At 47.7% G+C, this 14,489-nt stretch overlaps 1 protein-coding gene across 2 annotated transcripts in view; it reads right to left on the reverse strand.

Annotated features, from left to right (window-relative positions):
* mrpl43 (mitochondrial ribosomal protein L43) overlaps nt 1-14,489 on the reverse strand; it is a 44,089-nt gene that overhangs the window by 20,723 nt on the left and 8,877 nt on the right. For both annotated transcript variants that reach the window (XM_070876490.1, XM_070876492.1), the window contains exon 2: nt 9,919-10,025. In XM_070876490.1, the coding sequence (XP_070732591.1) occupies nt 9,919-10,025 (107 nt within the window). The remainder of the gene's footprint in view (nt 1-9,918; nt 10,026-14,489) is intronic.

The following is a 14,489-nucleotide window of genomic DNA, read 5'->3' on the forward strand; positions in this document are numbered from 1 at the left end:
AAAGCCAGTTTTCGGCGCACGTGCATTGCGCCCTGAAAATTGGCTTTTGTGAGGCCTCGCCGGGTCCGTGTGCACTTCGTACACACCCAGAGAGGCAGGGATTTTCGGACCATTAACTTGCATTTATATAGTGCTTTTAACGTCCCAAGGTGCCTCGCAGGAGTGCTATAAATTTGACACCGAGCCACGTAAGGCGATATTAGGGCAGGTAAGAACATAAGAATTAGGAGCAGGAGCAGGAGTAGGCCAGTCGGCTCCTCGAGCCATTCAGTGAGATTATGGCTGATCTTCTACCTCAACTCCACCTTCCTGCCTGATCCCCATATCCCTTGATTCCCTTAATATCCAAAAATCTATCGATCTCCGTCTTGAACATACTCAATGACTAATCCTCCACAGCCCTCTGGGATAGAGAATTCCAAAGATTCACCACCCTCTGAGTGAAGAAATTCCTCCTCATCTCAGTCCCAGATGACCAAACGCTTGGTCAAAGAGGTAGATTTTAAGGAACGTCTGTATTATCACGTGGTCATTATCACATTGCTGTTTGTGGGAGCTTGCTTGTGCGCAAGTTGGCTGCTGCGTTTCCCACATTACAACAGTGATTGCACTTCATTGGCTGTAAAGCGCGTTGGGACGTCCTGAGGTTGTGAAAGGCGCTAGGGAAATGCAAGTCTTTCTTTCTTCATGCACCGCTGAAGATTCCTTTGATTTTGATGGTGACATTTGGCTGCACCAGGTAGCTGGTTCACCGAGGACATCTAGTGGCCAAGAGTTAACCCTCGAATTAAAATGCAGGGCGTGGGAAGCAGAATTGCTCTGCGACGACATAGTTGAAGTATTAAAAAACGAGCTTGTCCCATTGACGCAAAAGGTTTTGTTGTCAGCACCACTCTGGGTTTGGCTGCTAAGAACCATAAAAAGTAATTGGAAACCAAACTACTCCAAAATGACATAGTGCATCTGAATCCTGCTCATTCTGTTAGTTGCCATTTGTTTCTGCTGATGTTAATAACCCTTTAACTAGGATGGAGTTTAATATTTTGATATTTGAAATAACAGTGTCGATATTTGATGTCTCCAGGATAAGAGGAGACTAATTGATGTCCTGTTTCTGACTGCTCCATTTTTGATTGGGGCGGAGGAGCGGTGAGAGATCGGGGGCCCAGGAGAGGAGAGGGCCCAGGGGCAGCACGGGTCAGTCAGCCCACACTGCGATATGTTTGCGCACTAGGTCCGTGCAGCAGAACTGGTCTCCAGTCGGACCAAGACCTAGCTCTGTCAAGCCCGTGCAATGGCCACCACGTTAAAAAAATCCACGCACAGGCATCTTCCACCTTTAAGATGTAGTTCGGGACCTGGAATATTAGATCCTTCATTGAAACACCTGTGAACTCATCCCTTTTTGGTGTGGAAGCAAGTCATCCTTGATACGAGGGACTGCCTAATACAACTATACTAATCTAAATCTACCTACCTATATCTAGAAACCATTGAAAAGCTTGCTTCTGACTGCATTTGTTTCCCATTAGAAACTCCTGTGTCCACAGTTATGATGCAAACTGACCAAGTAAACTTGTCGCACTGTAAGTACATTTTCCCACCAGTGCAGCATTGTCATTGGTGGTTACGCACATCTGCTGCTGAAGCCCCCATCCATGCCTTTGTTACCTCTAGACATGATGATTCCAACGCACCCCTGGCCAGCCTCCCACATTCTACCCTTTGTAAACGTGAGCTCATCCAATACCTGGTTGCCCATGTCCTAACTCGCACCAAGTCCCTTTCACCCACCACCCCTGTGCTCGCCAACTTACATTGGCTCCCGGTTAAGCAACGCCTCGATTTCAAAATTCTAATCCTAGTCTTCAAATCCCTCCATGGCCTCCCTATCTCTGTAATCTCCTCCAGCCCCACCCCCCCAGAGATGTCTGCGCTCCTCTAATTCTGCCCTCTTGAGCATCCCTGATTATAATCGCTCAACCATTGATGGCCTTCTGTTGCCTAGGCCCCAAGGTTTGGAACTCCCTGCCTAAACCTCTCCGCCTCTCTTTCCTCCTTTAAGACGCTCCTTAAAACATACCTCTTTGACCAAGCTTTTGATCACCTGCGCTAATTTCTTCTTATGTGACTCGGTGTCAAATTTTTTGTCCTATAAGACTCCCGTGAAGCGCCTTGGAACGTTTCAATATGTTGAAGGTGCTATATAAATACAAGTTGGTGTTGTCATTGTTAAGTTCTCCAAAGAGGGACGGGGAAGGATAGAGGAGGTAGAGTGGGAGGGTGAGGCAAATGAAAGCTTATACCAATATCTGTGATTTACTTTGCTAGAACGCAAAAGCAATTGTTCTTTATCGGCAGATAATTAGGATGATCATATTTTAATTAAGTTAATACAGGTGGAGGATCCGAAATCCAGAAACCTCAGGACCGAGGCCGTTCCGCATTTCGGAACGTCTTTCCAATGTCCTGAATCCGGAAATGCCTGGCCCGTGGTAAGGGGTGGGGGGGGAAAGAGTGGGTGGGTCGGTGGTTCCAGGTTCGGCAGTGTCGGCTGTGGGCCAGGGGTCGGCAGTTCCGGGAAAAACCTGGGTTTAAGACCTACAAAAAAGGTAAGCTAAAGTTTTTATTTTTGAATTATTTTTCAGCGATTTAGTAGGTAAGGATTTTGTGAATTTTTATTTGGGGAATTTTGTTTTTTTTTCCCCCCTCCCTAGGCCCAACTCGCAGCAGTAATCGGTTTAAAAAGATGTCTGGATTTTGGAACATTCCAAATTTCGGACACTCAATCTGTATATCATTTTATTTTTCTTAGTCTGCACACGTGCTCACCCTTTTACAGTACGTCTCTCTATCCCACGCTTTACTGCAGTACGTCTCTCTATCCCACGCTTTACCGCAGCACGTCTCTCTATCCCACGCCTTACCGCAGTACGTCCCTCTATCCCACGCTTTACCGCAGCACGTCTCTCTATCCCGCGCTTTACCGCAGCACGTCCCTCTATCCCACGCTTTACTGCAGTACGTCTCTCTATCCCACGCTTTACTGCAGTACTATCTAGTCCATCTCAGTCTCTCTGCTCAGTGTCATCCATTAAAGTGTCAGCCTTGGCTCTGTAGTAGAATCTTGCCTCGGAGTCAGAAGGTTGTGAGTTCAAGTCCCACTCCAGAGGCTTGAGCACAAAAATCTAGGCTGACACTCCAGTGCAGTGCCAAGGTGCCATCTTTCGTGTGAGATGTTAAACCGAGGCCCCGTTGGATGTAAATGGTTCTGCGGCACTATTTCGAAGAAGAGCAGGGGAGTTATCCCCGGCGTCCTGTCCAATATTTATCCCTCAATCAACATCACTAAAATAGATTAAACATAAGAAACATAAGAAATAGGAGCAGGAGTAGGCCATTTGACCCCTCGAGCCTGCTCCTCCATTCAATAAGATCATGGCTGATCTGATCATGGACTCAGCTTCACTTCCCTGCCCGTTCCCCATAATCCTTTATTCCCTTATCGCTCAAAAATCTGTCTACTCCGCCTTAAATATATTCAATGACCCAGCCGCCACAGTTCTCTGGGACAGATAATTCCATAGATTTACAACCCTGAGAATTTCTTATCTCAGTTTTAAATGGGCGGCTCCTTATTCTGAGACCAGTCAAGTCTGGAGGTGACACAGGAGACTGACGGAGAAGATCGCAGAGTGTGGAATCAGGAGAAGGATCTCAGATTGGATTAAAAACGGATTAGAAGGGAGGAAACGTGGGAGTAGGCTTTCAGGGGCAGTTCTCAACAGGGTTGTGCATGGGTAACTGTGTCCCACAGGGTTGTGTTCTGGTTCTGCTTCCGTTCACTGTGATAGTTTGACCACAGGGCTGGAAGGAGCAGTGTGCAGATTTGTAGAAGATGCTGAAATAGGAGGCACAGATAAGAACATAAGAAATAAGAACAGGAGTAGGCCATACGGCCCCTCGAGTCTGCTTCACCATTCAATAAGATCATGGCTGATCTGATCATGGACTCATCTCCACTTCCCTGCCAGCTCCCCATAACCTTTTACTCCCTTATCGCTCAAAAATCTGTCTATCTCCGCCTTAAATATATTCAATGACCCAGCCTCCATAGCTCTCGGAGGCAGAGAATTCCATAGATTTACAACCTTCTGAGAGAATTTCTCCTCATCTCAGTTTTAAATGGGCGACCCCTTATTCTGAGACTATGCCTCCTAGTTTTAGTTTCCCCTATGAGTGGAAATATCCTCTCTGCATCCAACTTGTCGAGCCCCCTCATTATCTCATATGTTTCAATCAGATCATCTCTCATTCTTCTGAACTCCAAAGTGTATAGGCCCAACCTACCCTCATAAGTCAACCCCCTCATCAACCGAGTGAACCTTCTCTGAACAGCCTCCCATGCATGTATATCCTTCCTTAAATATGGAGACCAAAACTGTATGCAGTACTCCAGGTGTGGCTTCACCAATATCCTGTGCAGTGGCAGCAGGACTTCTCTGCTTTTATACTCCATCCCCCAGGTAATAATCCTGAGGACCAGGCAGGATGATGAGCACATGGTGGAATGGGCTAAAACGTGGTGGATGGAATTCAATGTCAGTAAACGTTAGGTGGCACATTCTAGTTAAAAAAATTAAAATAATTATACTTTGGATAGGAGAAGGCTGGGTGATCTGGAAGAGGAAGACATTTGGGGTTGGGTAGGGGGTTTGCGACTGACTAGATATTAAAAGCATCATTGTAATGTGGATCAGGCTAACGGAATATTACAGCAAGAGTTTAGAGTATAACAGTTACAATGCAATGGTGAATCTCTAAACTTTAGTAAGACCACATTTGGACAATGCAGTTTTTAGCTCCACACTATAGGAAGGAAGTTGTGGCAATAGAGAGGGTGCAGTGCTAGATTCACGAGCTGCACCGTATGAAGAAACACAAAAGACTTGAGAAATTGGGGCTGCTTTCGTTGGAGCAGAGGAAATGATGAGGGCAATGCGATAGGGGTGTTTAAAATTTCGACACGGTTGGAAGAGGAACTCTGGAATTCTCTCTCCTCAAAAGGCTGTGGGAGGGGGGTCGAGGCAATTGGAGCTTGAGAGACTGAGAGGGCCAGATTTTTAGCCGGGGTAAGGGAATCGAGGGATCATGGAGCCAAGGCGGGTAGGTGGGAGTTGAGGTGCAGGTCAGTCGTGATGTACTGGAATGGCGGAGCAGGCCCGAGGGGCTGATTGGTCTCCTCCCGTTCCTATAGTAATAGACACAGACTGTTTCCAGTGTTTTCATGACTCCAGAATGACATAGGTATACAATTAAACGCAGGAGATTTAGGACGGAGAGCAGGAGAAACTTTTTCGGGCAGAGTTGTGAAGCTGTGGACTGCAGTTGCCCGGGTGAGGAACTGAAGCAGAGGCCATGCCTCGAGTAGGCCAGAGAGCTGGTTGTCAGAAAGGAGGATGAAGCAATGTGAAAACAGGGCAGGCGCCTGGGTTTTGGGCTACTGCTCACGTGGACAATAAATACCAGTATGGACCAAGGTAGGCTGCACGGCCTGTTCCTGTAATGTTGGTGCCATTCTGTCACCATACAGCCTCAGCTTTTGCCATTAAACAATCTGTAGGTTCGGGCACCATCTGGTGGCTAAAGGCTGCACTGCACTGATTGGAGGAAAAAAATCATTATTACCGATGGTGCTCAACATTTAATGGGAAAATTCGGCTCCTCCACAGTCACCGAGGGGGGGACACCAAAACCAACATTTTGCGCAAAGAAAAAAAAATTCTGCTCAGGGTTTCAAAATGGCTGCCAAGCTGCGTAATCCAGATGGGAAACAAGAGACAAGTGCAGTAGCTCCAGGCGCCCAAAACTGTGTGGGAGGGGCCAAAGCACGCAGCCCCTAGCCCTGGCCGAATGGCCTCAATGGGGCTGTGTGAATAAGGCTCCTCCCACGGCCAGCTCCTGCTTCCTCCCGCTTCCTGCCCCCGGACCGGACCCGACACCGACCCGACTCCCGCTTCCTCCCCCCCCCCCCCCGCCCCTGGACCCGACCTGACTCCCACGACCCCCAGCCCCCCGCCTCCGGACCGGACCCGACACCGACCCGACTCCCGCTTCCCCCACCCCCACCCCCCCCCCGACTGGACCCGACCTGACCTCCCTCTCCCTCCCTCCCTCCCCCCCGACCCGAACCGAACCGACCTCCCCCCCACCACCCCCCCGACCCGCGCTCCCCCCGACCCGACCCAACGCCACCTACCTGTAAATCTGGTGCTGGGGACGGGCCCTGCCCGAAGTCTCGGGCCTAGCCGGGCCCGGCCCGTTCAGCCTCCCTCCCCCTTCTCCTTCACCCCCCTCCCCTTCTCCCCCCATCCTTCCCCCTTCCCTCCCTCTGCTCCCCCCTCTCTCCCTCCACCCCCCTCCTCCCCCTCCCCTCGCTGTCAGAAAGACAGACACTGACAGACAGAGAATGAGAGACACACACACAGACAGACAAACAGAGAGATAGAGACATTGACAGAGACACACTTGGGGGGGCATCAGAGCACGCTGTTGGAGGGGTCCCGGTGCTGCAGTCGGTAAGTAGAAAATGTTTTATTTACTGATTTAAAAAAATATATTTCTTATTAATTTTTTTTGATTGATTTATTGGTTGATTTATTGATGTTTTTATCATTTATTATTGATGATGGCTCTTTATTTGTAAAACTGAAGTGTTTAATGTTTGTAAACTTCCCTTTAAACCCCCCCCCCCATTCCCTACGCAAAATTTGTATTCTGACTTGTAACCTACGCCTGATTTTCTAAAGTGTAGACAAGGTTTTTTCGAGCATACAAAAATCTTCACTTACTCCATTCTAAGTTAGTTTGGAGTAAGTTTTCACTGACGAAACTTTGAAAACAGGCGTAAGTGGCCGGACACGCCCCCTTTTGAAAAAAAAATTCTGTTCCAAAGTGAAACTGTTCTAACTGACTAGAACTGGAGCAAACTAAATGGCGAGAATTCCGATTTCTAAGATACTCCGTTCTACACCAGTTGCTCCTAAAAATCAGGAGCAAATCATGTCGAAACTTGGGGCCGTAGAAAATAGGTGCAGGAGTAGGCCATTCGGCCCTTCGAGCCTGCACCACCATTCGATAAGATCATGGTTGATCATTCCCTCAGTACACCTTTCCTGCTTTCTCTCCATACCCCTTGATCCCTTTAACCGTAAGGGCCATATCTAACTCCCTCTTGAATATACCTAATGAACTGGCATCAACAACTCTCTGTGGTAGGGAATTCCACAGGTTAACAACTCTCTTGAGTGAAGAAGTTTCTCCTCATCTCCGTCCTAAATGGCCTACCCCTTATCCTAAGACTGTGTCCCCTGGTTCTGGACTTCCCCAACATCGGGAACAATCTACCCACATCTAACCTGTCCCGTCAGAATCTTGTATGTTTCTATGAGATCCCCTCTCATCCTTCTAAACTCCAGTGAATAAAGGCCCAGTCGATCCAGTCTCTCCTCATATGTCAGTCCTGCCATCCCAGGAATCAGTCTGGTGAACCTTCGCTGCACTCTCTCAATAGCAAGAACGTCCTTCCTCAGATTAGGAGACCAAAACTGAACACAATATTCCAGGTGAGGCCTCACAAAGGCCCTGTACAACTGCAGTAAGACATATACAGACAGACAGATAGACATATGTAGATAGACTGAGAGATAGACAGACAGAGAGATAGACATATATAGATAGATAGAGAGATATAGACAGAGAGAGCGCGCGCGAGAGAGAGCGCGAGAGTTTTGATTTTCCTTTATCTTGCTCTACAAAATATCTCCACTAGGAGGCGCAGCAAGAGTCTTGCTAGACGAGGATACGTGGCAAATCTATTGCCTGCCAGATATGAAGAGGAACCTGACTCTACTACACCCGACTAACCGGAATTATGGCCAGTTGAAGCCAACACATCAGCCCTGATCTCAGTCACTAACTGTGCTTCCTGGTAACAAAATTAACCCACGTTTCCTCTCACAGCCAAACCTGACAAACTGCTTTCAGTGCCACTATACACTGCGTCAGCGTACAGGTCATGCCAAGTTGGGGATGGGCACTGGTCCATGGGGAGGCAACTCACCTCCTTTCGTAACCCCCAAACCTAAATGAAGTCATTTCAATGTTATTAGACACGAGGGTTAGAAACGGGTACTGGCGGACACACATAGATTGCGATAATTGGCAAAAGAACCAGAGTGGAGATGAGGAGCATTCTTTTTTTTTTAAACGCAGTGAGTTGCTACGATCTGGAATGCCCTGCCTGAAAGGGAAGGTGGAAGCAGATTCAGTCGTAACTTTCCGAAGGGAAATATTTGAACAGGAAAAGATTTACAGGGCTATGGGGAAAGAGCAGGGGGAGTGGGACTAATTGGATAGCTCTTTCAGACAGCCGGCACAGGCAGGATGGGCCGAATAACATCCTTCTTTGACTGTATGATCCTGTGAAAAGCCCTAAATTTGCTAGGTAGCAGATAAAAAAGATACGGGTGTGAAATAACAGGTAAAGATGCAGGAGCCAAAGTTGACTGGAGGGTTAGTTCAATGAGGGAGGGGGGGGGGGGGGGGAGTGGCGGAATTCCGGTCGGAGGTTTCCTTCGGGAGAAGGCCTCCGATCCGAAAATCTTTTATGAAAGTACCTGGTGGTCACGGAGGAATGTAGGATTCCTGTCAGGCCTCCATTCACTGTGCAGCGTATGGGAACATGTCCTCCAGGTACATATTCGTAATCTGGGATCACGTGGGCCTGGACCACCAATGAACATGGAGTATTCTCATTGATAATAATGATGAGTTCCGTTTGTACGAGCTCCCATTACTAATGATCAATGAGAAGAGCCGCCAAAACAAGCAGCACAACACAATAAATGTTTTTAAAACACATCTCACATGTTTAAAATTAATTGAAATTGAATGTTTTAGAAAAAAAAAATATTTTTTGAAATTATTTTTAATAAAAATAAACTTACCTTAATGGATAGGTTCTTTAATATAAAAATTATTGATTAAATTTAATTTTTCTATGCTTTAAAACTCTTACGCTGGTCATCATCATCATCATCATTGGCAGTCCCCCAAAATCGAGGAAGACTTGCTTCCACTCTAAGAGTTCTCAGGTGACTGAACAGTCCAATACAGGAATTACAGTCTCTGTCACAGGTGGGACAGACAGTGGTTGAAGGAAAGGGTGGGTGGGGAGTCTGGTTTGCCGCACGCTCCTTCCGCTGCCTGCGCTTGTTTTCTGCATGCTCTCGGCGACGAGACTCGAGATGCTCAGCGCCCTCCCGGATGCTCTTCCTCCACTCAGGGCGGTCTTTGGCCAGAGACTCCCAGGTGTTGTGGGGATGTTGCACTTTGTCAAGGAGGCTTTGAGGGTGTCCTTGAAACCCACCTGGGGCTCGCTTGCTGTGTAGGAATTCCGAATAGTAAACGTAAACTACTTTTATCAGGCATAAGAGTTTGAAGGACATTCGCTGGGCAAGAGTTGGGCAAATAGCCCAATCTCACCCGCTAAGATGTCCTTCTCCCGGGGATGCATGCGATCTGCCAAAAGACATTTTGACAAGATTGCAAAACCTGGTTCTCGGTACATGCGCATTGCGCCCCGACAACCGGCTTTTGCGAGGCCTCTTCGGGACCGTGCACACATTGTACACACCCGGAGAGGCCACAATTTCCGGCCCAATGTGTAAACTGTCAGGGAAAAGACTTCAAACGTGTCAGCGGATTTTAAAAGTTGGTGTCACAGGCACAGGAGCTGGACGGAACGGGGTCGACAGATCCGATTTTCTTCCCCGATTTTCTCTTATCTTTTCCTGGACTGACAAGTTTTGCTGTCCCGAGTTACATGGTATTGGGAGCAATGCCCAGTGTACTCACGGTATTCCCCGACTAACTTCGGAACGCTGCCCCTGTTTGGAGTGACGTACACCACAATCCCAGGATTCCGCTTGGCAAAATCTACCACGCCTTCTTCAATGAACTCTCTGGGGAGACCAAGGAACATCGCAGAGATATTTTAGACATATGTACTTCATATCCCAGCGCTTTTGCAGTTCCCAGATATTTAATACATCCATCAGCCCCCCCACCCCCACCATCTTAAACATTCATTCCCTCCACCACCGGCGCCCTCTGGCTGCAGTGAGTACCATCTACAAGGTGCATTGCAGCAATTCCCAAGGCTTCTTCGGCAGCACCTCCCAAGCCCGCAACCTCTACCACCGATTAGGGACAAGGGCAGCAGGTGCATGGGAACACCATCACCTGCAAGTTCCCCTCCAAGTCCCAATGAACATATATGGTCGTTCCTTCATTGTCACTGGGTCAAAATCGTAACACCACACGGATTGCAGCGGTTCAAGGCGGCGGCTCACCACCACCTTCTCGAGGGCAATTAGGGACGGGCAATAAACGCTGGACTTGCCAGCGACACACACATTCCCCAAATGAATTTATACAACACTCGCAGATTACATTCGCACTACACTGCATCGTCAGTACAAACTGTACAATTACTGCCGTTATGGTGTAGAACGCAGGGTGAATCCAGAACCCGGGTCCAACCCGAAAGTGGAACAAAGTAGAGCTGGACTTACTGGAGAAGGGAGCCTCGCTGCAGAGTCACTCCATACCTCGACAATCCATTTTCCCTCCAAGTGCCAGCCATGGCTCAGTGGGCAGCACACTCGCCTCTGAGTCAGAAGGTTGTGGGTTCAAGGAGCACACAAATCTAGGCTGACATTCCAGTGCAGTGCTGAGGGAGCGCTGCACTGTTGGAGTTGCTGTCTTTCGGTTAAACTGAGGCCCCTTCTACTCTCTCAGGCAGACGTAAAAGATCCCATGGCACTATTTCGAAGAAGAGCAGGGAAGTTATCCCTGGTGTCCTGGCCAATATTTATCACTCAATCAGCATAACAAAAACAGATTATCTGGGCCGTTGTCACATTACTGTTTGTGGGAGCTTTCTGTGCGTAAATTGGCTGCCGCGTTTCCCACATTACAACAGTGACTACACTCCAAAAGTACTTCATTGGCTGTAAAGCGCTTTGAGACGTCCGGTGGTCATGAAAGGTGTTATATATAAATCATGGGCACTGCAAGTAAAAACAATCAGCGTTTGAAATTTTGGATGTTTATAGCAGGAAGGCCTGATCCTGTTGTTTTTCTGGGCCTCATGGGTGCAGACAATAGAACCCCTGGGGATACACATAAAACTTAAATCTTTGAATTGCATAGATCTCAATTGGCAGATACCAGCTGATCTTGGTGCTGTGATTTAGGATTTACCCAGTGAGGCAACAGTGCTTAGAAACCGCCCTTTCCAAACCTCCAGGCCCACGAAATGTAAATAGGGCCAAGCAGCAAATAACAACTTGCATTTATATAGCACCTTTAAGGTAGTAAAACGCCCCAAGGTGCTTCACAGGAACGTAAATAGGCAGAACTGGATAGCGAGCCACAAAGGAGATATCAGGACATGTGACCAAATGCTTGACTCAAATCTACCTCTTTGACCAAGATTTTGGTCATCTGTCCTAATTTCTCCTTGTGTGGCTCGGTGTCAAATTTTGTTTCGTAACATTCCTGTGAAACGACCTGGGATGTTAAAGGCACTGTATAAATATAAGTTGCAGAAATGTCGTAGTGAATGGAGGGCCAAAGGCTCAACAGTTGGGAATTTGAAAGTGCAGTTGTGAGTGACTTGGGGAAGGGGAGGGTGCAATATATTTGCTTCATGGATTCTTTGCTTAAGAATTCACAGCAACACGTTGCTATTAAGAACTAGTTAGTTTAATAACAAAGGTTTAACAATCACACTACACATTACCAGTTCATCCACTGGGCTCACAACTGCATACCTCATTGTGGATGTCCTAGACCCAAATGGCTGGGTTTTATTGAGTCCTGTGAAAATCATGTGACTGGCTAAGCTTCTCTCAATGCAGCAGCTCTACAAACCTGTGAGCATACTCTATTCTCCATACATTACGGGGGGGGGGGGGGGGAAGGAGAGTGTTTTTTCATGGGGCGGACACAGATAAGGACCACAAATAGGACTGAGTTTCCTCGGTTCCTTGGGTCTGATTGCTTGGGCTGGTGTTTTCACTTTGGTTATCCTTGAATCACAGGTCCGAAACGGTCATTTCTCTGGACAGATCAGGCGTTATATAAATGTAAGTTGTTATTGTAAGTGCACTGCCTCCTGGGATCCTGACTCAAACCCACGCTCAATGCCCAGTCGGTGTGGAGTTAACTGATGTCATGCTGGGGTGTGGGGTAAGGATACTATAATTGGCCGAAGCATCCCTGGGAGGGTGAGGGTGGGGGTGGGGGTGGGGGGCGGTTGTGGGGTGGAGATAATAAAATAAAATTAAAGCATTAATAGCACAGAAACAGGCCATTCGGCCAAACAGGTCCATGTCGGTGTGTATGCTCCACACGAGCCACCTCCCACCCTACTTCATCTCACCCCATCAGCATATCCTTCTATTCCCTTCTCCATCATGTTTATCTGGCTTCCCCTTGAATGTATTGAGGCTATTTCACTTCGATCACTCCCTGTTGTAGCGAGTTCCACATTCCAACACTCTCTGGGTAAAGAGGTCCCTCCTGAATTCCCTATTGGATTTATTAGTGACTATCTGATATTTATGGCCCCTAGTTCTGGACTTCCCCACAAGTGGAAACAACATCTCTATGTCTACCCTAACCAACCCTTTCATAATCTTGACCATCAGCTCATCCCTCAGTCTTCTTTTTGAGAGACAAGTACCCCGGCTGTTTCTAGAGAGGTATAGATTTCACTCTAAATTGAGGCTGGGTTCCCAGTCCTGATCACTATTCAAACTCCTGCTGAAAAAGACAGATTTGGTTGGAGAGTGCTCAGACATTGAGTCTCTCACCCCTCTTTGAGAGAGATGGCAGTGGTAGGCAATAGAACACACCACTCTTGGCTTCCAAAGTGAATGTCAAGCACCCCCAGCTCAAGTACTGTATGTAGAAACCTCAACGCTAGAACGGACTGTAGACCCATCGCCTCCATCGGCTGTTTCCGATGCTGCGTTTCTCTTCAGCTGCGTGTTCAAATTTGTTCGACATGATTCTGAAAGGACCACTCGGCTCCAGACCTCCTTACAGCCTTGGTCCAAACATGGACGAATATACTAAGGAAGCATATACTTGCCATTGACAGAGTGCAATGAAGGTTCAGCAGACTGATTCCTGGGCTTGTCCTATGAGGAGAGATTGATTAAACTTGGCCCACATTCTCTAGAGTTTAGATGAATGAGAGGTGATCGCATTGAAACATACAAAATTCTTACAGGGCTTGACAGGGTAGATGCAGGGAGGATGTTTCCCCAGGCTGGGGAGTCTAGAACCAGGGGTCACAGTCTCAGCATATGGGGTCGGCCATTTAGGACTGAGATGAGGAGAAACCTCTTCACTCAGAGGGTGGTGATTCTCTGGGATTCTCTACCCCAGAGGGTTATAGAGGCTCAGTCTTTGCTTATATTCAAGACAGAGATAGAATGATTTTTGCAAGGGAATCAAGGGATATGGGGATAGAGCAGGAAAGTGGAGTCGAGGTAGAAGATCAGCCATGATCTTATTGAATGGCGGAGCAGGCTCGAGGGGCCGAATGGCCTTCTCTTGCTCTTAATTCTCATGTTCTTATGGACAAAAGAGCTGAATTCCAAGTGAGAGTGACTGCCCTTGATATCAAGGCAGCATTTGACCGAGTGTGGCATCGAGGAGCCCTGGTAAAACTAAAGTCAATGGGAATCAGGGGAAAACTCTCCACTGGCTGGCACAAAAGAAAATGGTTGTAGTTGTTGGAGGTCAATCATCCCAGCACCAGGATATCACTGCAGGAGTTCTGCAGGGCAGTGTCCTAGGTCCAACCATCTTCAGCTGCTTCATCAATGACCTTCCCTTCATCATAAGTGGGGATGTTCACTGATGATTGCAGAGTGTACAATTGCATCTGCAACTCCTCAGATAATGAACCAGTCCATGCCCGCATGCAGCAAGACCTGGACAACATTGAGGTTTGGGCTGATAAGTGGCAAGTTACATTCACGCCACACAAGTGTCAGACAATGACCATCTCTAACAAGCGAGAGTCTAACCACATCCCCTTGATATTCAATGGCATTACCATCGCCGAATCCCCCACCATGAAACATTCTGCCGGTCACCATTGACCAGAAGCTTAACTGGACCAGCTACATAAATACAATGGCTACAAGAGGAGGTCAGAGGCTGGGTATTCTGCGGCAAGTGTCTCACCTCCTGACTCCCCAAAGCCTTTCCACCATCCACAAGGCACAAGTCAGGAGTGTGATGGAATACTCTCCACTTGCCTGCATGAGTGCAGCTCCAACATTCAAGAAGCTCGATATCATCAAGGGCAAAGCAGCCCGCATGATCGACACCCCATCCACCAC

This window comes from Pristiophorus japonicus, chromosome 3 (assembly GCF_044704955.1).
Source record: "Pristiophorus japonicus isolate sPriJap1 chromosome 3, sPriJap1.hap1, whole genome shotgun sequence".
Classification (NCBI taxonomy): Eukaryota; Metazoa; Chordata; class Chondrichthyes; family Pristiophoridae; genus Pristiophorus; species Pristiophorus japonicus.